Source organism: Sus scrofa, chromosome 10, assembly GCF_054392235.1.
Source record: "Sus scrofa isolate SSC_HxYL_T2T_F1_AM1 chromosome 10, Sscrofa_HxYL_maternal_Yorkshire_Landrace_v2.0, whole genome shotgun sequence".
Taxonomy (NCBI): Eukaryota; Metazoa; Chordata; class Mammalia; order Artiodactyla; family Suidae; genus Sus; species Sus scrofa.
The window spans coordinates 28590699-28617765 of NC_139392.1; the positions used below are offsets into that span (position 1 = coordinate 28590699).

The 27067-nt window shown below is 49.1% G+C and overlaps 1 protein-coding gene across 38 annotated transcripts in view; it reads right to left on the bottom strand.

Annotated features, from left to right (window-relative positions):
* Positions 1-27067, bottom strand: part of LOC146398891 (uncharacterized) — a 112145-nt gene that overhangs the window by 19267 nt on the left and 65811 nt on the right. For 21 of the 38 annotated variants that reach the window (XM_084979520.1, XM_084979503.1, XM_084979499.1 and 18 more), the window contains 10 exons: positions 15102-15292; positions 14628-14652; positions 12383-12430; positions 11208-11336; positions 8929-9149; positions 8180-8204; positions 5082-5132; positions 4675-4722; positions 2891-3111; positions 2142-2166 (listed from right to left, as the gene is read on the bottom strand). In XM_084979520.1, the coding sequence (XP_084835646.1) occupies positions 2142-2166; positions 2891-3111; positions 4675-4722; positions 5082-5132; positions 8180-8204; positions 8929-9149; positions 11208-11336; positions 12383-12430; positions 14628-14643 (784 nt within the window). In that variant the 5' untranslated portion in view covers positions 14644-14652; positions 15102-15292. Of the gene's footprint in view, positions 1-2141; positions 2167-2890; positions 3112-4674; positions 4723-5081; positions 5133-8179; positions 8205-8928; positions 9150-11207; positions 11337-12382; positions 12512-13513; positions 13544-14627; positions 14653-15101; positions 15293-27067 lie in introns of those variants that run through there. The other 17 variants (XM_084979497.1, XM_084979498.1, XM_084979516.1 and 14 more) reach the window with 3 other exon arrangements.

Here is a 27067-nt window from a genome sequence, read left to right on the forward strand (position 1 = left end):
ATGTCCACAGACAGATGAATGGCTCATGACGATGTGGTCCACATAGATGATGGAATTCACGACTCAGCCAGAAAATCGAAGAAGAAACCAATGCCACTCAAAACAATAGGGATGGATCGGGAGATTCTCGTGCAAAGTGAAGTACGTGACAAAGAGAAAGACGGATACCACCTGATCTCACTTAGAGGTGGAATCTAAAGCACGGCACAAAGGAACCTGTCCACAGAACCCACGGACGCAGAGAACAGACTTGTGGTTGTGAAGGGCACGGACTGGGAGTTTGGGGGCAGTTGATGCCAACTACGGCATTGAGAATGGAGAGACAACAAGGTCCTCCTGTTGCAGCACACGGAGAACGAGATCCAATCTCCTGTAATCGACCTGATCTCAGACGGCAATAATATCAAAAAAGGAACATACGTTAATGGACACACACGACTGGGGAACGTTGCTCCACAGCAGAGAGTGAAACAACACTGTACCTCCATTAAAATAGAAACAAACAGAAAGGACAGTGTCTAACAATCCACTGAATGGAAAGACAACCTACAGAAGAGGATATTTGTAAATCTTGTATTTGAAACAGGGGCTCATATTTGGAATATATGGGAAACAACTACAAATCAATTGAATCAAAAGGCAAATGCCTCAGTTGTAGATGAGTGGAAGCCTGGGAGAGACCCACCGTCCAAGAAGACCACAGAGAGCAGCACACAGAGGGCATGTTTCCCAAAGTCGCCTATCACAATGGAAAGGCAAAGCAAAGGCACCACGAGGTATCACCTCCCACCTGGTAGGACACGGAGTGTTTTCAAACCTGAACAGATGTTTGGGAAGATGTGACTGCCTGGGACTTCTGGACACTGTAGCAGGGAATGTCAACGGGGCCAGCCAGGACGGGAAACACCACGGCAGGACCCTGCAATCCCACTGCTGCATGGACATGTAAAGGAAGATCCATCAGTGTCGGGTAAAGAGACCTGCCATCCCAGGATCACGGCAGCGCCATACACAAGAGCCCAACAGAAACAGAGCCCCAGTGTCCACGGGCACACAGACTGAGAAAGACAACGGGGTGGATACAGACCATAGCAAGGTATTCCGTTGTCACAGAAGAAGGAAACCCTACCCATTGCAGCAATGCACAGAGAACTCCAGGACATTATTGACTGATTCACTTTTGGGCTTGAGGGCTGCCCCCGCAGCAGATGGAAATTCCCAGGCGAGGCGGCAAATCAGAGCTGTGGCCACCGGCCGACACCACAGCCACAGCCAAGCTGGATACCAGCCGCGTCTGGGACCTCTGCCGCAGCTCACCGCAATGCGGGATTCTTCACCCACTGAGCAAGGCCAAGGGTCGAACCCGTGTCCTCATAGGTACTGGTCAGGTTCATGAGCTCTGAGCCTCAACAGGAACTCGCTGGAGGACATCACTTCAAGTGAAGCCAGTCAGACACAGAAGGACAAAGACTCTCTGATGTCATGCACATGAGGTGTCTGAAAGACCACTCCTGAGCAGAGGCTGGAAGGGTGGCTGCCCCGAGTGGGCAGGAGGTGCGGGGGGAGCACAGCGTTCACAACACTCCTCGGGACACTTACAACCTCAAGAGGCTCGAGTTCACGGCACATGTTTGAAACAACAGCATGAAAGTCTGCACCAAGCAGAGGGGGAAGAAAAGAGGAAACGAAAGACCAACAGAGGAAGGAAAGCCTTTTCCCCAAACCTTGCTCCCAGCGGGTGCAGGGAGAATGAGGGAATGGACAGTTAGCCTGCGGTCATCATGAGACTGTTCAACGAGAAACTGGACAGCTATGTGGTGCTAAGGCACAAGTGACTCCCCACAAAACACACCCACTCACACTGGTTCACAATCACACCAACAGGCCCTCACACGCACACCCCCCAATGTTCCCGGACACCTACCCCCACCATACAAAGAGCCTCCTTTCCTCCAGGGACCCGAGGACTTGGGATGGCCCTTTTGTGGGAAGTCAGTCTCTTTCACCCCATCCTTCACCCCCTTTCCCAGGAGGAACCCAGAATCAGGGTGTCTCTGCAACCAAAGGGGCAGGAAAGCACCCCCCGCCCTTCCTCAACACCTGGACTTCTCCTCAGCAGAGCCGGGTTCCAGAATACTTACGGCTTTCATCGTCCATCCCGTCCACCTGTGATGAGAGAAAAGAAAACACTGTGAGTGTCACAGCATCCTCTGCACTGTGGCCACAGGTCTTCCTGTGGTTGCGGACCGCAGGCACACAGACAGAAGGCAGAGTTGAGTCTGTTTCCCCAAAAGAAGACAGCAAAGACACCTGTGGAAAAGGCACCAGCTTTTCATGGAAGACCTCCCAAGTCCACGTTCATTTAAAAAACATTCAGGCTTCTTTGGAGTTCCCGTCGTGGCGCAGTGGTTAACGAATCCGACCAGGAACCATGAGGTTGCGGGTTCGATCCCTGGCCTTGCTCAGTGGGTTAAGGATCCGGCATTGCCGTGAGCTGAGGTGTAGGTTGCAGACGTTGCTCGGATCCCGCGTTGCTGTGGCTCTGGCGCAGGCCGGTGGCTACAGCTCTGGTTTGACCCTGAGCCTGGGAACCTCCATATGCCACAGGAGTGGCCCTAGAAAAGGCAAAAAGACAACAAAACAAAACATTCAGGCTTCTTCAAAGACAAATGCTCCCTATGTACACTTGGGAACTGATGTGGTCCCTTTTGCCAATGCCCCTTGGAAGGAGTTATTGGTTGGTACCAAACTTTGACTCAACATTCCTCCACAGAGGAATGTGCATATATCCTCTATAATGGACTTGCTCAGATTTCCTTTTCTGAAGTAGGCACATCCAAGAAGAAAGGAGGCACCTTTTTAAATCTCCGATCAAGAAAGGTGAGCTTACCTTGGGGGCAAGCTGGTCTTCCTGCTCAACCAGGTCGCTGGCTGGGGACTCCTCGTCATTTTCAAGGGATGGGCCTGCCTCCTCCTCTGCCTCGTCAATGCAGGCAGCCTCCTCCTGCACCTTCTCAGTTCCCGGCCCCACCTCCTCCTCATTTGCCCCAGCCAGGGCCTCTTCCTCCGTCTTCTCACTCCCGCCGGCCTCCACAACATCATCGAGGGTTGCTAGGGGGACACACAGTCACTGTCAGCAAGGCGGTGGTGCTGCTCGGGAGGTACTCTGGGCACCTCACCTGACTGGACATGGGCTGAGAGTCAAGGGGTGGGGGTGGGATGAAGCACGGATGGAGCTTCTCTTGGCCCATCCTCCCGGGTAAACGTTTTGAAGGACGGCAGAGAGCACCTTGAAAGACCTGAGAAAGGGAGCCTCTGCCTCTCTTGCTAAAGGGAACCTCTCCGTGGCATATTCTCCATCTGAGAAATGGCCAACACGAGCATGCAGGCTCTGCTGCCATGACAGAGTCTCGTGAATCCTCCTGCCCATTTTCCTCTCCAGCCACATTCCTCCATCTTCTGAAATGGCAGGAGATCTTTTCAGCTTCCCTACTCTTCCCACAGGGTGCTCCTGTGTTCACACGCCATCCTCTGGGATGTTTCGCCTCTTTTCTTTTCTTAGATACATAATGCTTCTCTTTGGAATACTTTGGCAATAGGAAACTCACGGGGAGAGCAGGCCTTCCCAATGCTATGTACTTTGCACCACTGTCCATAACAACTTTTCTCATCATAACTCATAGGACCTCTGCACCCATTCAGGAATGACTCCCCCTTCAGCCCTGCTGCCAGGTCTTGGCCATTTCTACTTTCCATCTCTGACACTCTGCCGAGTCTGGTTACCGCCTATATGTTGAGTTGCACGATATTTCCTTCTCTGTGCTGCCTGATTTCTCTATTTTTTTTTTCTATTGATACTTGTTGCTTTTTAGGGCCACACACATGCCATATGGAGGTTCCCAGGCTAGGGGTCTAATAGGAGCCGTAGCTGCCATTTTATGTCAGAGCCACAGCAAGGCAGGATCCCAGCTGCATCTGCCACCTACACCACAGCTCACGGCATTACTGGATCCTTAACTCACTGAGTGAGGCCAGCGATCGAACCCGCAATCTCATGGTTCCTAGTTGGATTCCTTAACCACTGGAACTCCAAGTATGCCTCCTTTAACTCATCCAACTCTGCGAACATCCCTTCCCTCAGGACACACCGTGAGGACACAATAGGACAGGGAGGCCAGAAATCCCAAACATGCAGAGCCAGAGAGCTGCCTTCTCACCCACCACCTGACACTCACTCGACCAACTTGGTCTCCAGGGTCAAGGTGCCACCACTTCAGGTGCCACCACTTCAGGTCCCTCAAGGCCAATAAAGGAAACCAAGTCAACAGCTCTTGTGCACTGGGCCCTCACGGTGCCAATCACAAAGCAAACTTGCACAACGGGCAGAGACCAAAGCAGGAAGGAGCAGCTTTGGGAGGGAAAATCGATTCTCCCTCTCAAAGAAAAGGAGAGAGGAATACAAACACAGCACAACAAAGACCAGGGACCCAAGTCTTCTTCGTGGTATCCATTTCACAGGGGAAAACACCACAGCAGAGTGCCACTCATTAGGCCACCCACCCACCCACCCGCCAAGTCCTATCCCCCACTTCCTCCCTCTCCCGGCAGCAGGCGGAACCCAGGTGCTCCCAGGAACCCTCTCCCACTGGATCCCAGCTGCGTGCTCTTCCCTACCTGCAGCCTCCTCATCCTGGCGGCTGCTCAGGCTCTCCACCACTGAGTCTGTAGAAACACACCATCAGGGGAATCAAGGAGTTAGAAAGAGTGGCCCTCCCGTTTCTCCGGCTTCCCTGAGGTGACTACGGGTACAGAGCATCACCCTGGTTTTTCCTCCAGGTGCCCAGACCTTCCCTCTGCTCCATGGACTGAGACCCTTCCACACAAGGTGAGCACAGATGCCAACATTCAGGCATCTCATATCTGCTCCCTCTCCTTATTAAAGTAGGCGGTGAACATCTTTACATCAATTTCTTTCTGTTTTTAAGTTTCAGACTCACCTGCCCCACACTCCAAGCAGCAGGCGTCACCCAAGTGTCCCGGGATCCCTCTCCCATTGGCTCCTACCTGAGAGCTGTTCTTACCTGTATCACTTTCATCATGGTTGCTGTCACTCAGACTCTCCATGAAACATACTGCAGAGACACAGACATAAGGAATCAAGGTGTTAGAGCCTGTCCCCCACACGTATCCCCTACTTAGGGTTGTTTGCGGCCACACAGCACCACCCTGGCTTGTCCTCCGTGTGCTCAGAACTTCCCTCTGCTCTACGGCCTCAGAAGCTTCCATAAAACATTGGCCACAGTGGCAAACCTTCAGAGATCGTGGGCTGCTGAGGGATGGAGCCTTACACATCTCCCTTCTACGAGTCCATCTGGAGGCCTCAGCTCCAGGGTGACACACCTGAAATTCCAGCTGCATGGACACACTTGTGTGGTGGCCCCTGGGAGTGAACCATAGGCTGCTTTATTCTGTTCACTGCAAGAGGCAGACCTAACTACTGACTGAACTCAATTAAGCAGAAATGGCTCCTTCTGGCCAGTGGCTGGCACACTGTGGACAGCAGCTCTACAGAAGCACTGAGGAGAAAGGGACCACTGCCCGTGAGGTTCACCTCCAAAACATATATAAAGAAAACTCATACACCTCCACAACAACAACAGCAAAGAAACCACCCAGGAGTTCCCGTCAGGGCACAGCGGAAACGAATCCGACTAGGAACCACGAGCTTGCGGGGTTGATCCCTGGCCTCGCTGAGGGGGTTAAGGATCCAGCGTTGCCGAGAGCTCTGGTGTCGGTCGCAGATACGGGTGGAGAAAGGGCTCCCCCGCCCCAGCATTGCCGATGCGAACGTACACTGGTACAACCACTATGGAAGACACCATGGAGGGTCCTGCGAAAACTGAACACAGCAGGGCATGCGACCTAGCAAGCCGAGCACCCTGGGAAATATCAGGACAAATGTATCCAGGAAAAAGACATATGCCCCTCTATGTTTATGGCAGCACTGTTCACAACAGCCAAGACAGGGAAGCCACCTCATGTCCACAGACAGATGAATGGCTCATGACGATGTGGTCCACATAGATGATGGAATTCACGACTCAGCCAGAAAATCGAAGAAGAAACCAATGCCACTCAAAACAATAGGGATGGATCGGGAGATTCTCGTGCAAAGTGAAGTACGTGACAAAGAGAAAGACGGATACCACCTGATCTCACTTAGAGGTGGAATCTAAAGCACGGCACAAAGGAACCTGTCCACAGAACCCACGGACGCAGAGAACAGACTTGTGGTTGTGAAGGGCACGGACTGGGAGTTTGGGGGCAGTTGATGCCAACTACGGCATTGAGAATGGAGAGACAACAAGGTCCTCCTGTTGCAGCACACGGAGAACGAGATCCAATCTCCTGTAATCGACCTGATCTCAGACGGCAATAATATCAAAAAAGGAACATACGTTAATGGACACACACGACTGGGGAACGTTGCTCCACAGCAGAGAGTGAAACAACACTGTACCTCCATTAAAATAGAAACAAACAGAAAGGACAGTGTCTAACAATCCACTGAATGGAAAGACAACCTACAGAAGAGGATATTTGTAAATCTTGTATTTGAAACAGGGGCTCATATTTGGAATATATGGGAAACAACTACAAATCAATTGAATCAAAAGGCAAATGCCTCAGTTGTAGATGAGTGGAAGCCTGGGAGAGACCCACCGTCCAAGAAGACCACAGAGAGCAGCACACAGAGGGCATGTTTCCCAAAGTCGCCTATCACAATGGAAAGGCAAAGCAAAGGCACCACGAGGTATCACCTCCCACCTGGTAGGACACGGAGTGTTTTCAAACCTGAACAGATGTTTGGGAAGATGTGACTGCCTGGGACTTCTGGACACTGTAGCAGGGAATGTCAACGGGGCCAGCCAGGACGGGAAACACCACGGCAGGACCCTGCAATCCCACTGCTGCATGGACATGTAAAGGAAGATCCATCAGTGTCGGGTAAAGAGACCTGCCATCCCAGGATCACGGCAGCGCCATACACAAGAGCCCAACAGAAACAGAGCCCCAGTGTCCACGGGCACACAGACTGAGAAAGACAACGGGGTGGATACAGACCATAGCAAGGTATTCCGTTGTCACAGAAGAAGGAAACCCTACCCATTGCAGCAATGCACAGAGAACTCCAGGACATTATTGACTGATTCACTTTTGGGCTTGAGGGCTGCCCCCGCAGCAGATGGAAATTCCCAGGCGAGGCGGCAAATCAGAGCTGTGGCCACCGGCCGACACCACAGCCACAGCCAAGCTGGATACCAGCCGCGTCTGGGACCTCTGCCGCAGCTCACCGCAATGCGGGATTCTTCACCCACTGAGCAAGGCCAAGGGTCGAACCCGTGTCCTCATAGGTACTGGTCAGGTTCATGAGCTCTGAGCCTCAACAGGAACTCGCTGGAGGACATCACTTCAAGTGAAGCCAGTCAGACACAGAAGGACAAAGACTCTCTGATGTCATGCACATGAGGTGTCTGAAAGACCACTCCTGAGCAGAGGCTGGAAGGGTGGCTGCCCCGAGTGGGCAGGAGGTGCGGGGGGAGCACAGCGTTCACAACACTCCTCGGGACACTTACAACCTCAAGAGGCTCGAGTTCACGGCACATGTTTGAAACAACAGCATGAAAGTCTGCACCAAGCAGAGGGGGAAGAAAAGAGGAAACGAAAGACCAACAGAGGAAGGAAAGCCTTTTCCCCAAACCTTGCTCCCAGCGGGTGCAGGGAGAATGAGGGAATGGACAGTTAGCCTGCGGTCATCATGAGACTGTTCAACGAGAAACTGGACAGCTATGTGGTGCTAAGGCACAAGTGACTCCCCACAAAACACACCCACTCACACTGGTTCACAATCACACCAACAGGCCCTCACACGCACACCCCCCAATGTTCCCGGACACCTACCCCCACCATACAAAGAGCCTCCTTTCCTCCAGGGACCCGAGGACTTGGGATGGCCCTTTTGTGGGAAGTCAGTCTCTTTCACCCCATCCTTCACCCCCTTTCCCAGGAGGAACCCAGAATCAGGGTGTCTCTGCAACCAAAGGGGCAGGAAAGCACCCCCCGCCCTTCCTCAACACCTGGACTTCTCCTCAGCAGAGCCGGGTTCCAGAATACTTACGGCTTTCATCGTCCATCCCGTCCACCTGTGATGAGAGAAAAGAAAACACTGTGAGTGTCACAGCATCCTCTGCACTGTGGCCACAGGTCTTCCTGTGGTTGCGGACCGCAGGCACACAGACAGAAGGCAGAGTTGAGTCTGTTTCCCCAAAAGAAGACAGCAAAGACACCTGTGGAAAAGGCACCAGCTTTTCATGGAAGACCTCCCAAGTCCACGTTCATTTAAAAAACATTCAGGCTTCTTTGGAGTTCCCGTCGTGGCGCAGTGGTTAACGAATCCGACCAGGAACCATGAGGTTGCGGGTTCGATCCCTGGCCTTGCTCAGTGGGTTAAGGATCCGGCATTGCCGTGAGCTGAGGTGTAGGTTGCAGACGTTGCTCGGATCCCGCGTTGCTGTGGCTCTGGCGCAGGCCGGTGGCTACAGCTCTGGTTTGACCCTGAGCCTGGGAACCTCCATATGCCACAGGAGTGGCCCTAGAAAAGGCAAAAAGACAACAAAACAAAACATTCAGGCTTCTTCAAAGACAAATGCTCCCTATGTACACTTGGGAACTGATGTGGTCCCTTTTGCCAATGCCCCTTGGAAGGAGTTATTGGTTGGTACCAAACTTTGACTCAACATTCCTCCACAGAGGAATGTGCATATATCCTCTATAATGGACTTGCTCAGATTTCCTTTTCTGAAGTAGGCACATCCAAGAAGAAAGGAGGCACCTTTTTAAATCTCCGATCAAGAAAGGTGAGCTTACCTTGGGGGCAAGCTGGTCTTCCTGCTCAACCAGGTCGCTGGCTGGGGACTCCTCGTCATTTTCAAGGGATGGGCCTGCCTCCTCCTCTGCCTCGTCAATGCAGGCAGCCTCCTCCTGCACCTTCTCAGTTCCCGGCCCCACCTCCTCCTCATTTGCCCCAGCCAGGGCCTCTTCCTCCGTCTTCTCACTCCCGCCGGCCTCCACAACATCATCGAGGGTTGCTAGGGGGACACACAGTCACTGTCAGCAAGGCGGTGGTGCTGCTCGGGAGGTACTCTGGGCACCTCACCTGACTGGACATGGGCTGAGAGTCAAGGGGTGGGGGTGGGATGAAGCATGGATGGAGCTTCTCTTGGCCCATCCTCCCGGGTAAACGTTTTGAAGGACGGCAGAGAGCACCTTGAAAGACCTGAGAAAGGGAGCCTCTGCCTCTCTTGCTAAAGGGAACCTCTCCGTGGCATATTCTCCATCTGAGAAATGGCCAACACGAGCATGCAGGCTCTGCTGCCATGACAGAGTCTCGTGAATCCTCCTGCCCATTTTCCTCTCCAGCCACATTCCTCCATCTTCTGAAATGGCAGGAGATCATTTCAGCTTCCCTACTCTTCCCACAGGGTGCTCCTGTGTTCACACGCCATCCTCTGGGATGTTTCGCCTCTTTTCTTTTCTTAGATACATAATGCTTCTCTTTGGAATACTTTGGCAATAGGAAACTCACGGGGAGAGCAGGCCTTCCCAATGCTATGTACTTTGCACCACTGTCCATAACAACTTTTCTCATCATAACTCATAGGACCTCTGCACCCATTCAGGAATGACTCCCCCTTCAGCCCTGCTGCCAGGTCTTGGCCATTTCTACTTTCCATCTCTGACACTCTGCCGAGTCTGGTTACCGCCTATATGTTGAGTTGCACGATATTTCCTTCTCTGTGCTGCCTGATTTCTCTATTTTTTTTTTCTATTGATACTTGTTGCTTCTTAGGACCACACGCATGGCATATGGAGGTTCCCAGGCTAGGGGTCTAATAGGAGCCGTAGCTGCCATTTTATGTCAGAGCCACAGCAAGGCAGGATCCCAGCTGCATCTGCCACCTACACCACAGCTCACGGCATCACCAGATCCTTATCCCCCTGATTGTGGCCAGGGGTCAAACTCACAATCTCATGCTTCCTAATCGGTTTCACTGCTGGCACGCCATGATGGGAACTCCTCAGTTTTGGTCAAACAGTACTTAGTTTTTTTTTTTTTGGATCATCCTCTTGGTATCCTATTTAAAATTTTACTTTTGTTTCCGGTAGAATACTGTTCTCTTCTGTTCACATATCGCATTTGATCTCTCTCCTGATCTCTTGTCATTTGTGATTGGTTTCATCTCTTTGCTGTTGGGAATAACGTCCTTCTACAGATGGGAGTGTACACGTTCTCTATGGTAACATACTGGGGCCTCCAAATATTTTGCATGTGTCCAACCTCAACTACTGGCACAGCCCAAAAACTGAATGTGAATGTAAATGGGGAACTTTTCATTAATTAAAATTATAGGAATCTTTTGCTGCTCAGTGTACCATGAGTTCCCCATTCAGTGCTGGACGTTGTCATTGGTGGAAATTGGAGGAATGGGTTAGAGGAGCTTTCTGTAATATCCACCATTTCTTGTTAATATAATCTTGTTCTAAATCATTTCTAGTATTGTTTTCAAATTGGGAAATGTGGTTCCATGCAGGGATCTATTACAACTGGAAATGTTAAATATCAGCAAATGTCATAAAATGAGTGAGGTCACCTTTGCTATTAACCAGGAACCAAATGTCGATTTTAAATGAATCATTATTTCCATAGTTGGGAAATTACCAACTGAGTTATTCAATTTGTTTTTTGCTTTTTTTGTCATTTTGCCTTTTCTAGGCCTGCTTCCCTCAGCATATGGAGATTCCCAGGATACGGGTCTAATCAGAGTTGTAGTGGCCTACAGTGACCACTGCCACTGCAACTCAGGATCCGAGCCACATCTTCAACCTACACCATGGCTCACGGCAACCCTGGATCCTTAACCCACTGAGCAAGGCCAGAGATCAAACTCACAACCTCATGGTTCCTAGTCGGATTTATTAACCACTGCGCCACGATGGGAACTCCGAGTTAGTTCGTTTGAATTTGCATCATGGAATAAAAGAAAGATGTGGCGTAGCATTTGTAGAGTTTGTTCTGAAATTTGGAACACGGAATGAACTAGAATCATTGTTCAGGCCTGGATGTATTGAGTCAGGTTCCACAGTACCTTCATCTGGCTCATTGGCAGGGTGCACCCTGTTGTGTGGCCACCATGGGATTATTCCAGCCAAGGTGGTAAAGAACAAAATTGCCCTCAGACTCCTGAAGCAAGATCCTAGGTTTCCAAAGCAAGATTCTGGAAAATACATGACAACAGAGAGAACGAGTGACATCCTGATTGCAGAAGATAACAGGGAAATGACTAATAATTGACTCCCAGGCCAAGCCCTCAAAGCCCATAACACCCGGCCGCCCAGAAGAGCCTTCAGAATCCAAGTTCTACTTAGAAAGATCTTGCTCTTTGGGGTGCACTTCAAAACATTACCTCCCCACACAGGTTTCGTGTGAAAATGCCTCTGGGTAGCGGAGACAACCTAGATAATGACCATGCAGAATGGTCTGATGTCAATCCCATTGGTTGACTGATTGATTGTCACCACTCCCAGGGGATGCAGTGGTTCCCAACCCAGGCACTTGATTCTGCACCACGGAAGGGATCGAACACTCGATCTTTAGCCTCTAGGACACTAGGGAACTCCTCACATCCCCTGTAGAAGAAACACATGCCACAAAAGGAGATGTAGATCTGTCTGTGCCTCAGTTCCCTGTTCTGGGCATCCAACTCTGGGAACGCCCCTTCCCTCAGGACACACCGTGAGGACACAATAGGACAGGGAGGTCAGAAATCCCGAACATGCAGAGCCAGAGAGCTGCCTTCTCACCCACCACCTGACACTCACTCAACCAACTTGGTCTCCAGGGTCAAGGGCCTAGGAGAGCTTTGGGTGCCACCACTTCAGGTCCCTCAAGGCCAATAAAGGAAACCAAGTCAACAGCCCTTGTGCACTGGGCCCTCACGGTGCCAATCACAAAGCAAACTTGCACAACGGGCAGAGACCAAAGCAGGAAGGAGCAGCTTTGGGAAGGAAAATCGATTCTCCCTCTCAAAGAAAAGGAGAGAGGAATACAAACACAGCACAACAAAGACCAGGGACCCAAGTCTTCTTCGTGGTATCCATTTCACAGGGGAAAACACCACAGCAGAGTGCCACTCATTAGGCCACCCACCCACCCACCCGCCAAGTCCTATCCCCCACTTCCTCCCTCTCCCGGCAGCAGGCGGAACCCAGGTGCTCCCAGGAACCCTCTCCCACTGGATCCCAGCTGCGTGCTCTTCCCTACCTGCAGCCTCCTCATCCTGGCGGCTGCTCATGCTCTCCACCACTGACTCTGTAGAAATACACCACGCGGGGAATTGAGTTAGAAAGAGTGACCCTCCCATTCCTCCTGCTTCCCTGAGGTGACTGCAGGTTACAGAGCATCACCCTGGGTTTTCCTCCAGGCGCCCAGACCTTCCCTCTGCTCCATGGACTGAGACCCTTCCACACAAGGTGAGCACAGATGCCAACATTCGAAGGACAGCAACGTGCTGAAGGAATGACCTTTCAACTTCTTCCTTCTATGGCCCTTTATAGCTCCTACCTCTAAACTGACACACCTGAAATTCCACCTCTACACACACTGAAAAGGGGATAGCTGAGTAAGCAATTGAACGGTGCTGTGTTTTATATGAATGGATTGCACTATTTATTACAGAATTCCATGAAGTATAAAGAGGTGATCTGCCAGTGACTGCCACATCAGGCATCGTGTTCAGGGTGGAGATTCAAAGATGAGCAAGATATGACCTCCCCTCCCCGGACATGCTTTACTGCAGACCAGTTGGCTGGTCTGACCTGATCATTCATCTGTATGTATCTCCTGTGCTCATGAACCTGTGCCAGGAATTCTGGGAGGCCCTGCAGACCCCCAAAGAGAGATGGCAACGGTGACATTCTAGACCGATTCCTAGCAGAACCCACGGGTAAGCAGAGGTGCTGTGTATGGCCCACAACACCTGTGCTGCCATAATCAGAGCTCAGTGCAGAGGCAGTGAGGGACACGCCAATGTTTTCACGAGCCCGTCCTTCTCATGGTGCTGCTGGAGTAGCTGGAAAGCAGGCTCAGGGCTCTAAGAAAGGAAACAACTTTTACACTGAAAACTACAAAACATTGCTGAAAGAATTGAATAAGTCACAAAGAATTCAAATGACATTCCATGTTCACAGAGGGGAAGGAGGAGTGCCCATTGTGGCTCATCAGGAATGAACCCAACTAATATCCATGATGAAGCAGGTTCAATCCCTGGCTTCACTCAGTGGGTTAAGGGTCCAGTGTTGATTTGAGCTGTGGTGTAGGTCACAGACGTGTGTTGTAGGTGTGGATGTGGCTCTGGTGTAGTTTGGCATAAATAGCTCAGATTTGACCCCTCACCTGGGAACTTCATTATGTCATGAGCAAGGCCTGAAAAATACAGAAAAATAAAAAAAATAGATTGGAAGACGGAATATCATTGACATTTCATACTACATGAAAAAACAGCAGGTACACTACAACACATATCAAAATCTCAATATCATTTCTTTTGGTCTTTTTAGGGCCTCGCTTGAGGCATTTGGAGGTTCCTAGGCTAGGAGCTGAATCAGAGCTACAGCTGCTTGCCTATGCTACAGCAACAGCAACTTGGGATCTGAGCCATGTCTGCAACCTACACCGTGGCTCAGGGAAAAGTCAGATCCTTAACCCACTGAGCAAGGCCAAGGGTCGAACCCGTGTCCTCATAGGTACTGGTCAGGTTCATGAGCTCTGAGCCTCAACAGGAACTCGCTGGAGGACATCACTTCAAGTGAAGCCAGTCAGACACAGAAGGACAAAGACTCTCTGATGTCATGCACATGAGGTGTCTGAAAGACCACTCCTGAGCAGAGGCTGGAAGGGTGGCTGCCCCGAGTGGGCAGGAGGTGCGGGGGGAGCACAGCGTTCACAACACTCCTCGGGACACTTACAACCTCAAGAGGCTCGAGTTCACGGCACATGTTTGAAACAACAGCATGAAAGTCTGCACCAAGCAGAGGGGGAAGAAAAGAGGAAACGAAAGACCAACAGAGGAAGGAAAGCCTTTTCCCCAAACCTTGCTCCCAGCGGGTGCAGGGAGAATGAGGGAATGGACAGTTAGCCTGCGGTCATCATGAGACTGTTCAACGAGAAACTGGACAGCTATGTGGTGCTAAGGCACAAGTGACTCCCCACAAAACACACCCACTCACACTGGTTCACAATCACACCAACAGGCCCTCACACGCACACCCCCCAATGTTCCCGGACACCTACCCCCACCATACAAAGAGCCTCCTTTCCTCCAGGGACCCGAGGACTTGGGATGGCCCTTTTGTGGGAAGTCAGTCTCTTTCACCCCATCCTTCACCCCCTTTCCCAGGAGGAACCCAGAATCAGGGTGTCTCTGCAACCAAAGGGGAAGGAAAGCACCCCCCGCCCTTCCTCAACACCTGGACTTCTCCTCAGCAGAGCCGGGTTCCAGAATACTTACGGCTTTCATCATCCATCCCGTCCACCTGTGATGAGAGAAAAGAAAACACTGTGAGTGTCACAGCATCCTCCCCACTGTGGCCACAGGTCTTCCTGTTGTTGCGGACCGCAGGCACACAGACAGAAGGCAGAGTTGAGTCTGTTTCCCCAAAAGAAGACAGCAAAGACACCTTTGGAAAAGGCACCAGCTTTTCAAGGAAGATCTCTCAAGGCCATGTTCATTTAAGAAAATTTTGGTCTTCTTCAAAGAAAAATGCTCCCTACCATACACTGCAGAACTGATAGGGTCACTTTTGCCAATGCCCCTTGCAAGGAGTTATTGGTTGGTACCAAACTTTGACTCAACATCCCTTCAAAGAGGAATCTGCATATATCCTCTATAATGGACTTCCTCCGATTTCCATTTCTGAAGTAGGCACATCCAAGAAGAAAGGAGGCACCTTTTTAAATCTCAGATCATGAAAAGTGAGCTTACCTTGGGGGCAGTCTGGGCTTCTTGCTCGGCCCTGTCGCTGGCTGGGGACTCCTCCTCGTTATTTCCACTTGTTGTGGCCTCCTCCTCCACCTTGTTATTGGGCGAGCCTTCCTCCTCCTCATTTTCCCCGGCTGGGGCCTCCTCTTCGGTCTTCTCACTCCCACTGGCCTCCACAACATTGTCGTGTGTTTCTAGGGGGACACACAGTCACTGTCAGCAAGGCAGTGATGCTGATCAGGAGGTACTCTGGGTGCCACACCTGACTGGACATGGGCTGGGAGTCAAGGGGTGGGGGTGGGATGAAGCATGGATGGAGCTTCTCTTGGCCCATCCTCCCGGGTAAACGTTTTGAAGGACGGCAGAGAGCACCTTGAAAGACCTGAGAAAGGGAGCCTCTGCCTCTCTTGCTAAAGGGAACCTCTCCGTGGCATATTCTCCATCTGAGAAATGGCCAACACGAGCATGCAGGCTCTGCTGCCATGACAGAGTCTCGTGAATCCTCCTGCCCATTTTCCTCTCCAGCCACATTCCTCCATCTTCTGAAATGGCAGGAGATCATTTCAGCTTCCCTACTCTTCCCACAGGGTGCTCCTGTGTTCACACGCCATCCTCTGGGATGTTTCGCCTCTTTTCTTTTCTTAGATACATAATGCTTCTCTTTGGAATACTTTGGCAATTGGAAATTCAGGGGTCGGGCATGCCTTCACAAGCCATGTACTTTGCACCACTGTCCGTAACAACCTTTCTCATCATAACTTATAGGACCTCTGCACCCATTCAGCAATGACTCCCCCTTCAGCCCTGTTGCCAAGTCTTAGCCCTCTCTACTTTCCACCTTTGACAATCTGCCTAATCTACTTACCGCCTATATGTTGAATTGTTCAATATTTCTTTTCCTGTGTCTGTCTGACTTCACTATTGTTAAAAGTGTGTTTCATTTTGGATCATCCATGTAGCAACATATTTAACATAATTACAATTTTTTCTCCAGTAGAATTTTATTCCTATGTGGATTCATACTGCCTTTGGTTTATCCACGGATCTCTTGTTAACATTTGGGATTGGTTTCATTGAATGACTACCTGCATAAGCTTGAGTCTTGGGGCTGGTTGGATCAAAAGAGGGGGTTTGAATAGCTCCACAGCAAGAGAGTATGGAAGAACATCATGGGAAGGAAGCTTTCCAGGTCATGTAGCGTCTCTCTCATCATCTCCTCTCATCCCCAAGTTGGCCCGGTTGCAGGCGAAGGGGGTGCAACCCAGAGAGTGTAAGCCTGATTTGACAGTAGAGGGCATTGAACTTTAGACTAACTTGCCAAGAATCACGGCAATGTTGAAGGATGGATGTGGGCCAAGAATGTAGTTGGTTCCTTGAGGACAGAAATCCCTGAACCCTGAAGGCCGGACACCTGCTCAGGGCCAAGACCATGCCCTGGACCCTTGAATCAAGAGATCTTCTCACTCTCCCACAAGTCCTCCCATCCCAAGGTTTTAGTGGGCAAGCTCTGATGCCTTCCCTGCAGGAGATGCTGAACCAAGACATCAGTCCAAACCCTTATCCAGCCCTTTGTCTCCATGCTTTAATCCCTGATCTGAATCCAACATTTTCCTCCAAACAAAGCCCCTCTGAAGGACCGAGGCTTTGCCCTGGCTCCGTGGATACTCCAACCCAGGCATTCTCCCCCAAATCTTCATGTCATCCACTGCATCACATTACACTTTCATGACAACCAGCTGACAACCTCCAGCGACTAGGGGTCTGTTTCACTCCCAAGATGGCTCAGAGCTTAGAACAGTCTCGACTGAATGCCAAGAATGAGCTTCCCTTCAGCTAATCATGCCTGGATAAGAGGTTCCTGGGAATTCACTCGGGAGAAGACCATCTGGGCCAGTGCTCTGACTGTCAATGTCTCACACAATTTTCTTTAAAAAATTGTTGTGATGAAAATACTGTTGACTGACAATGTTGTACCCCTTGCTGCTGTACAGCAATAGGAGTCTGAGCTCCTCCTCTGCAGCCTGGACCAAGGTCTGGCTGAGAATGAGCAGGAGCTCAAGTCATTCTTCACCCAAACCCAATCTGTACCCTGGAAACTCCTCATCCTTCTTCAGACCCTGCAGTGGCAGGGATAGTCTTCTATCCTCTAAAAGGGACCCTTTAGAGACTCTCAGCTTGAAGACCTGACCCTAAGTCTCCCTCTGTGGATCACCAGTCGGACCCTCCTTCCCTCAGTTACCAAATGGTCACCCCACGAACCTACCAGCACTGTGTGTTCTCAGCACACTACCAGCGAATAGCCAACTACCCAGGGAGCTTATCATCATCAACCCATGGAAATCCTACTTGAAAATCCAAGTTTCACTCCTTACAATCAATTTCTACATTTAAAATGCAATTATTGGGAGTTCCCGTTGTTGAGCAGTGGTTAACGAATCCAAATAGGAACCATGAGGTTGCAGGTTCGGTCCCTGCCCTTGCTCAGTGGGTTAAAGATCCGGCATTGCTCTGAGCTGTGGTGTAGGTTGCAGATATGGATTGGATCCCGAGTTGCTGTGGCTCTGGTGTAGGCTGGCGGCTACAGCTCCGATTCGACCCCTAGCCTGGGAACCTCCATATGCCGTGGCAGCAGCCCAAGAAATAGCAAAAGGGACAAAAAAAAATTGCAATTATGTGGCTTCAGACGTTGATATGTGCATTCAGAAGAGTGGAGCTATAAATGCCCATTTCCATCATGTGTATTGAAGAATGGAATCAGGGTCCCTCTGCACTGAATAAAGGCAGAGTAGGGTATTACCAGGGTTAGTGTGATGGGAGAAGGTTTGTACATGGGAAATAGGAAGGAGTATTGTATAAATTAAGAAAAAAATTGAGGCGCCCAACCAGGAAGAAATAATTAAAAATCTTAAGAGTAATACAAAATGGCTGTATAAGAGATTTACATCTCTGTACACAAATTGAAGTGGTGGAAATGAAAAAAAAAAATCAGAGAACATTTTCCATCAGGGTAAACTATGCCATCTGATGGAACAGCCTTTAGATCAGTATCAACATACCTCCCCAACAACAGCTCAGGTTGCCCATCGTCCAACTCTTGAGGGGTGAAGGGGAGAGCCTCCCAGTTGTGGCCCAACACACACCTCTCCACTCACAGAGTGGCAGTTGGACCGCAGGACCCCGTGGGTATCATCCTATTGCTGTGGCAACCAGTCAAGGCCTGGAACTTTCAGAGGGAAGGCAACTCTGCCCCCTCTGGGCCCACCTGCTCTGTCTAGACTAATGTGTCTTTCTACGGACAGGGATGGCAGTGCAGGGTCAACATGTTGTCTCAAAAAATGCATCCCAGAACCACACAGTGTTACTCTCTGCTTGAGAACACAAGACAGGTGAGAGAAAAAGACCCACATTCCAAATAGACCAGATACAGACAATAATTAAAGAGTGAGGAAGAACCAAACAGGAGAAGGCCTTTCCATGGGAAGGGGGCTTTATGGCTCAGGGAGAATGTCTCCTGTCACGTTCCCTGATCTGCACATCATGCCACTTTAGAGGAAGAGGGTTCAAAACAGGGGCTCGAACCCCTATCTTCCAGTGGACAGCACTGAAACTTAGAGCATCTTCTCAAGAGTCGCGCCAATCATGTGTGAGCAGATCTGGGACAAGAGTGCAGTTGGTTCCCTCAGGTCACACATCCCCCTGAACCACTGAAGCCTGCTTGGCGCTGAGATCATGCCCTGGACTCTTGCTTGAATCCAGAACTCCACTTTCTCTCTCTCTCTCTCTCTCTCTCTGTTGAATCCTGCTGCCCCCAAGATGTCCTGGGGTGATCCTGGAGAACATATCAGAGCCAGGAGAGCAGTCCAATTCTTTACCCAACATTTTGCCTCTATCTTCTGACCCACAACCCAAAATACAAACATTCATCCAAAAAGAGCTCCTCTGGAGGACTAGACAAACCCCAACTCGGCCCATCTTCCCCCAATCTTCCCTTGGCAGCCCTTCACAGTGACCAGCTGACCACCTCATGTGAACAGCGGTCTGCTTGGATCCCCAATTTGACTCAGGGATCAAAACACCTTCAAGTTCACATGACGGCTCTAGCAAGAATCAGCTTTCCTGCGGCAGACCACACCTGGATGATCAAGTCCTGTGGACTCACTGGGGAGGTGGCCATCCGGATGAGTGCCTGCTGGGGGGCGGGGTTAGGAAAGGAAATCTGTGACTCTCCAGGTCTCACTGACGTTGCATCAGAGCACCAGTCTGAGCAACCTTGACGAAGGTCTGGCTGACAATGGGCCAGAGTGCAAGTCTTCTGTCACCCAAACCCACTCTATACTCTGGACACTCCTCATCCTTCTCTAGACCTGAGAGTGGCAGGGACAGTGCTCCTCCTAGAGAGACCCCCTCCAGACCTCAGCTTGAAGACCCCACCCTGGGTCTCTCTGAGGATCACCAGAGAGACCTTCCTTCCTTTCCTTACCCAATGTTCACCCCACTAACCTGCTGGCACTGGCCCTTGTCACCACACTACCAGCTAACACCCAAAGAGCCAGTGGGCTAGTCCTCATCAACCCGGGGAAATCCAACCTGAAAAATCCCCGTTTCTTGCTCCATCGAAATTCCTCTGCCTTTGGACTGCTAGCATGTGCATTAAGACATCGACATGTACACTGAGAAGAGTGGCGCTGTAACGTCCCTCTTTTGAATGTCTACTGCAGGGCTGACAGCGAGGGCCTCGTGCTTCGAAAAAGGCAGAGGGGCATGTTTGCCGTCTCTGTGCTCTGGGAGAACGTGTTTCAAACTGCCACGAGACACGAGTCTTTTCTCACATTTAGGAAAATACTTGAGGCAGTTGGCTCACTCGGAGCATTAAGATATACCTTAGTCATACAGCAAGCCTGTATAACAGACCTATGGCTTGAGAGACTGATGAGACTGGTGGCAATGGAGATAAAGATGGAGATAATATGTTTAGTCAAAATGAACCACCCATCTGAGGAAACAGCCTTTAGAACAGTAGCAACATACCTCCGCAACAACAGCTAAGGTTGCCCATCGTCTGACACTTGAGCAGTGAAGGGGAGAGCCTCCCAGCTGTGGCCAACACACACGTCTCTTCTCACAGACTGGCAGTTGAACCACAAGGCTCCGTGGGCAGCATTCCATTGCCGTGGAAACTGGTCAGAGGCCTGGAACTTTCAGAGGGAAGGCAACTCTGCCCCCTCTGGGTCCACCTGCTCTATATAGCCTAGTGGCCGTTTCCCTGGACAGGGTCAACATTTTATTTCAAAAACTGCATCCTACAATCAAACAGTATTACTCTCTGTTTTGAAAAGACATTACTGGAGAGAAAAAGACCTCCCCAAATATAATGGGTCTTCAACGTTTAGGGGAATTGCAAAATCCTACCATGGTGAGATTTAAAAGGGCTCCCATTTTTTGATGGAAATACCATTTCCACTCATTTCTGGTAGTTGAGGCACCAGACATTTTTACACTCCATAGGTAACATTTGTCCAGAAGAAAAGGAGTAGTTATAGAAATTAAATTGTAAAATGCCACACACTAAGCATATGTTCATCAAGTTGCAAAAGTCTTCACTCAATGACCGTGTGTAGAATTTTTCTCTGGATGCAACAATCTGTACACTTCATTATCTTTCCACTGGTTCTTCATTAACAGTGTCCCTGTCATTGTATACGTACAAAACTTACTATGCCTTGAACAGTTAGGAAACAAGGACTCACCCTACTTTCAACAGTGGGTTGCCTTAAAACACATATCTCATAATTTTCTAAGCAACAAACTTTAGCTAACTCAAAGTTCTAGGATGAAATGTATTCTTCTCAAAATTCAACCCCTCATCACACCAGTGCCTGGGACAGTGTCATGAAATCTGGCTCGAGAGCAAACTGAGCACCAGCCCACATGGAACATGAGACAATTCCTGGAGAAAACTGAGAGCACTGCAATATTTCAAGCCAAGCAGGGAGGGTGTAAGGTATGGGAGGCTGTGAGAGACAACTCTGCCATGGCTGATTCCCCCCAAGTATCTAAAATTGAGAGACCAAATGCATCGCTCTTCTGATAGGACAACAAGGGAGATGGGAGTCCTCTTTTCCTCCCTGTATCTATGAGTCTGTTACTCTTTGGTGTGTTTGATCATTGGTTTTGGGTATTAGACTGCACAAATCAGGGACATCACATAGTATCCTGATTTGTCTGACTGTGGCCTTCAGCATAATACTTTCTAGGCTCACCCAAGGTGCAGCAAATGGCAAGAGGCCACTCTCTTTTCTGGCCGAATACCACTGCACTGCATATGGACACCACATCTTCTTGACTCATCCCTCAGTGGACACAGGCTGCTGCCATGACCTGGCTGGTCTACACATTATCACTCGCTGTTGTGAAAAGAAGTTATGTGAGAGAAAAAGTCTAAGGGACACTTCAGTGGACAGAGCTGCTCCTATCTTTTCAAATTAGGATGTTCGTTTTCATCAGAAGCCCTAGCAATGGATTTGCTGAATCTTATGAGAGTTTTGGTTCCGTTTTTTTTGGATGAAATTCCACAATTAAGATACACTACTGAGGTTCTCATCAAACAATACATCCTACCTCATTTTACCTCATGTGGTAGTTCATGGCGGTATTCCTTTTCTTTTCTTTACTACTGGATTCTATACAGGTAGAAAAATTCTCAGGGAACATGTTTTTAAACATGACCCTTAGGCATACTTTGCTGTAAGTAGGAATGAATTCTTCAAAGGGACACATATTTAACTTAAATTTATTTAAAAAGCAAACTTCAGGAGTTCCCGTCATGGCTCAGTGGTTAACAAATCCGACTAGGAACCATGAGGTTGTGGGTATGGTCCCTGGCCTTGCTCAGTGGGTTAATGATCTGGCGTTGTCATGAGCTGTGGTGTAGGTTGCAGATGTGCCTCGGATCCCGTGCTGCTGTGGCTCTGGCGTAGGCCAGGGGCTACAGCTCTGATGAGACCCCTAGCCTGTGAACCTCCATATGCTGTGGGAGTGGCCCAAAGAAATAGCATAAAGACAAAAAAAGAAATCCTACTTTTCACCTTCATATTCAGTCCCACAGAGGAAAACATGAACACACAGCCCCCTGACTCTCTGAGAAAAGGAAGCTGACCTGCTCAGCACTGGAGCTCATTCGCGGGTGCATCTCCATGGCTAGGAGGGAAATGGGCTCTGAGAAACAGCCTCCCCTTCCTGCTGACTGAGAGGAACCCCATTCCCACACTTCTGCTTGGCAAGGGCTGGTGTGTGTATAAGTATGGCAGTTGTGGACATGCTGCTCAGCTGTGGCTGTAGCAACACTGTCTGAAGCAAGGGAAAGGGAAGAAAGCAACCCAGAGAGGCTGCAAAGCCTTCCTGAGGACCAGGGCCCTAGATCGCCCCCCTTAGTCCACATGGGAGAAAAGCCAGCTCTGGAACAATGGAGGAACTATGTTCGAAATTAAACATCAGGACACAAGGGCTTTCAAGCAGAGAGAACATGAAAAAATCAGGGCTTCGCACCCACCGCAGCTAGGCACCTTGTGTCCCAGACCGGTGCTTCCCCACTTCCCAGCAAAGAGAATCACAGCTGGGCCCCCACCACAACAGGAGGGTTCACACAGACCACAGAGGAGACACTCCTTGAGTGCCTGGCTCTTGTGGCCAAGTGGGATGGCGCCTCTGGGCCCTACAGGACAGCTCCCAAGTATATCCTCTCCTTCAAGACTGGGAGAGATGGCAAATGGACCTAATGCATGGAAACACACACAGAAAATTAGGCAAAATGAAACACAGGGATATCTTTCTAAAAAAAAAACAAAACAAACACAAGGCAAAATCACAGAATAAGAACAAAATGAAGTGGAAATAAGCCATCGACCTGAGAAAGAGTCAGAAGTCATGGACATAAAGATGCTTACTGAACTCAGAAGAAGGAATGAACACAAAGAGATCTTCAATGAAGAGACAGGAAGCAGAGGAAAGAACCAAAGAGAAGTTATTAATGAACTGAAAAACACACTCGAGGGCTTTGACAGCAGACTGGATGAAGGAGAATTAATCAGAGACCTGCCTGACAAAACAATGGAACTCAATCAGATAGAGAGGCAAAATGAAAAAAGAATTTTTAAAAAATTAGGCTACTTTAAAGGACCTATGGGATACCATCAAGCAGAATAACATTTGCATTACAGGGGTGGTTCCAGAAGAAGAGAAAGAGAACAGAACAGAAAAATTAATGGAAGAAATAATGCCTAAAATCTTCCATCATCTGGGAAGGGAAACAGAACTTGCTTGGCTGTGGTGTAGGCCTGCAGCTCTAGCTCTGATTAGACCCCTAACCTGGGAACCTCTGTATGATGTGGGTGCATTCCTAAAACTAAAACCGAAAAACAAAAAGGGTAAAAACCATATGATTATTTCCATAGATGCAAAGAAACCCATGAGATAAACTTCTACATCCACTTATGTTAAAGTCTCAACAAAGCAAGTATAAAGGGAATGGACCTCAACTTAATAAAGGCCATCAACTGCAAACCTACAGCTAACATTCCACTCAACTGTGACAAGCTGAACGCTTTTTCTCCTCTAAGATGATGAACAAGAGAAGGATGCCCACTCTTGCCCCTTTTATTCCACATAGGATTTGAAGTCCTACTAACAATTAGACAAGAAAAAGAAATAAAAGGAATCTGAATCATAAATGAAAAAAGTAAAAGTGTCCTTTTTGCCGATTACATGATACTATAATAGAAAATCCTACATACTCTAGCAAAAAACTGTTTGAATGAATACATTCAGTTATGTTTCAGTTTACATAATCAACGTACATATCAGTGGCATTTCTATACAATAATAACAAAACATCAAAAAGAGAAACAGGCGTTTCTGTCATGGTTCAATGGTTAAAAAACACAACAGTACCCATGAGGACACAGGTTCAATCCCTGGCCTTGCTCAGTGGGTGAAGGATCCTGTGTTGCCTTGAGCTGTGGTGTAGTTGCAGATGCAGCTCAGACCCCATGTGGCTGTGGTGTAGGCTGGTAGCTACAGCTCTGATTCAACCCCTAACCTGGAAACTTGTACATGCTGCAAGTGCAGCCCTAAAAACAAACAAAACAAAACAAAACCCCAAGAAGAGAAACAGACACGGAGTTCCTGTTGTGGCTCAGTGGTTAACGCATCTGACTAGGGACCATGCTGTTGTGGGTTCGATCCCTAGCCTCGCTCAGTGGGTTGAGGATCCTGAATTGCTGTGGCTCTGGTGTAGGCCCACAGCTACAGCTCTGATTAGACCCCTAGCCTGGGAACCTCCACAGAACAGATAAAAAGACAAAAAAAAAAAAAAAGAAAGAAAGAAATAGACAAGATGGCAGAGTAGGAGGACTCAAGCTCCCCTCCTCTCATGAAAACACCAAAATTACAACTATGTGCTGAATGACCATCAACAAAATAGACTGGAAACTACCAAGAACAAGATATCCTACACCCAAAGGCAATAAGGAGCCACACTGAGACAGCAGGAGGTGCTCATTCATGGTAGAAGTAATCCCATACCCCCTGCATGGGCAGCCCACAAACTGGAAAAGAACTCTATTTCAGAGGCTTTCCCACAGGAGACTTCTGAACCCCACAGCAGGTGCCTAAGCCAGGGAGTCTGGCACGGGAAGGAGGAGCCTCTGGGACACATGACATTGAAGGCCAGTGAGGCTTGTGTGCAAGAGCTCCACAGGACTGGGGGAGACAGAAACTCCACTCCTGGAGGGTGCACACAGGCTTTCATGTGCACTGGGTCCCAGGGCTAAGCAGGCACTCAAGAAGAATCTGGGTCAGAATGACCTGGCCAATCATGGAGGGTCTCCTGGGAAAGGAGGGGGTGACTGGGAAACACTGTAGGGCAGGACAGTCTAGGCAGAGGTCCCAGGAATAGTTGTTGGCATGAGCTCCCCTGGAGGTGGCCCTTTTGGAACAATCTGGTCCCACAAGTTAGGGCTGAGAAGCCCCAGGCCAAACAACAAACAGGCTGGGAACACAGACCCACTGATCAACAAACAGGTACCTAAAGTGCTCCACATCACACCCACAGACAAAGGTCCACCCCCTAGAGGGACAAGGCTCAGCTCCACCTACCAGTGGGCAGGCACCTGTCCCTCCCATCAGGAAGCTGGCCATAAACGCCTCTATTTTACCTACAAGAAGGCAGACACTAGAAGCAAGACAGGCTACACACCTCTAACCTACAAAAAGGAGATCATGCAAAAAGCATACAAAATGAGAAGGCAGAGAAATATGAACCAGATGAAGGAACAAGACAACCCCCACACCCACCTCCATGCAAAATGACTTTAGAATAATGATTGTGAAGAGGATCCAAGAGCTCAGACAAAAACTGGAGGCAAAGATCAACACATTACAAGAAAGACTAAACAAAGACATAGAAGATTTAAAACAGAAACAAACCAAAAAATCGTATTTATGATTGCATCAAAAATAAAGTACCTAGGAGTTCCCGTCAAGGCCCAGTGGTTAAGGAATCTGACTAGGAACCATGAGGTTGCAGGTTTGGTCCCTGCCCTTGCTCAGTGGGTTAACGATCTGGCGTTGCCATGAGCTGTGGTGTAGATTGCAGCCGCGGCTCAAATCCCGCATTGCTGTGGCTCTGGCATAGGCCGGTGGCTACAGTTCCGATTCGACCCCTAGCCTGGGAACCTCCATATGCCGTGGGAGCCGCCCAAAGAGATAGCAAAAAAAAAAATAATAATAATAAAATAAAATAAATAAATAAATAGATAAAAATAAATAAAACGAAAGTAAAAGAAAAAACTAAAGTACCTAGAGATAAATTTAACCAGGCAAGGTAAAGACTTGTACACTCTAAACTATATGCTGTTGAGGAAAGAAATTAAAGGCACAAATTAATGGAAAGATATTTCATGTTTATGAGTGAATTCACATCATTCAAATGTCCAGATTACCAAAAGCAACAGAGACTCAATGCACTCTCCACCAAAATCCCAACTGCACATTGCACAGACCTAGGAGAAACCCTTCTAAAATTTGTATGGAACCACAATAGATCCCCATCAGCTACAACCATCTTGAGAAAGAGCAGCAAAGCTGGAAGGATTACATTTCCTGATTTCAAACTACACTACAAAGCTATAGATAGCAAAACAGATCAGGACTGGCACAAAAACAAAACAGACAGACCAGTGAAACAACACTGACAGCCCAGAAGGAAAACCAACACAGACACAGACAAGTCATTTCCAACAAAGGACCACAGAGCATACAATGGACAAGGGACAGTTTCTTCAATCAATGGTGCTGGAAGAACTGCACAGGCACATGCAAGGAATGGAACGAGACCCCTACCTTACAACACATCCCCAAATTAAAATGGACTAAAGACTCAAATGGAAGAAATGAAACCATACAATGTCTAGGAGAAAACATAGGTGGTAAGCACATGGACATCTGTCTGCTTACACTTGGCTCTGACCTCAAAGGCAAGTGATAGAAAGGGAAAATTAAACCAGCGGAATGGAGTTCCCATTGTGGCGCAGTGGTTAACGGATCTGACTAGGAACCATGAGGTCGTGGGTTTGATCCCTGGCCTTGCTCAGTGGGTTAAGGATCTGGCGTTGCTGTGAGCTGTGGTGTAGGTCGCAGACACGGCTCAGATCTGGCATTGCTGTGGCTGTGGTGTGGGCCAGCGGCTAGAGCTCCGATTCAACCCCTAGCCTGGGAACTTCCATATGCCCCAAGAGCGGCCCAAGAACGTGGCAAAAATACAAAAAATCTGCTATTGTTACTACGGTGCCATGGGGCGCTGCTGGTTCCGTCCCTTACCTGGGAACTTCTGTGTGCCTTGGGTGTGGCACAAAACAAACAAAAAACAAACAAACAAAAAACTGGGGCAGAGGATCTGAATAGACATTTTCCAA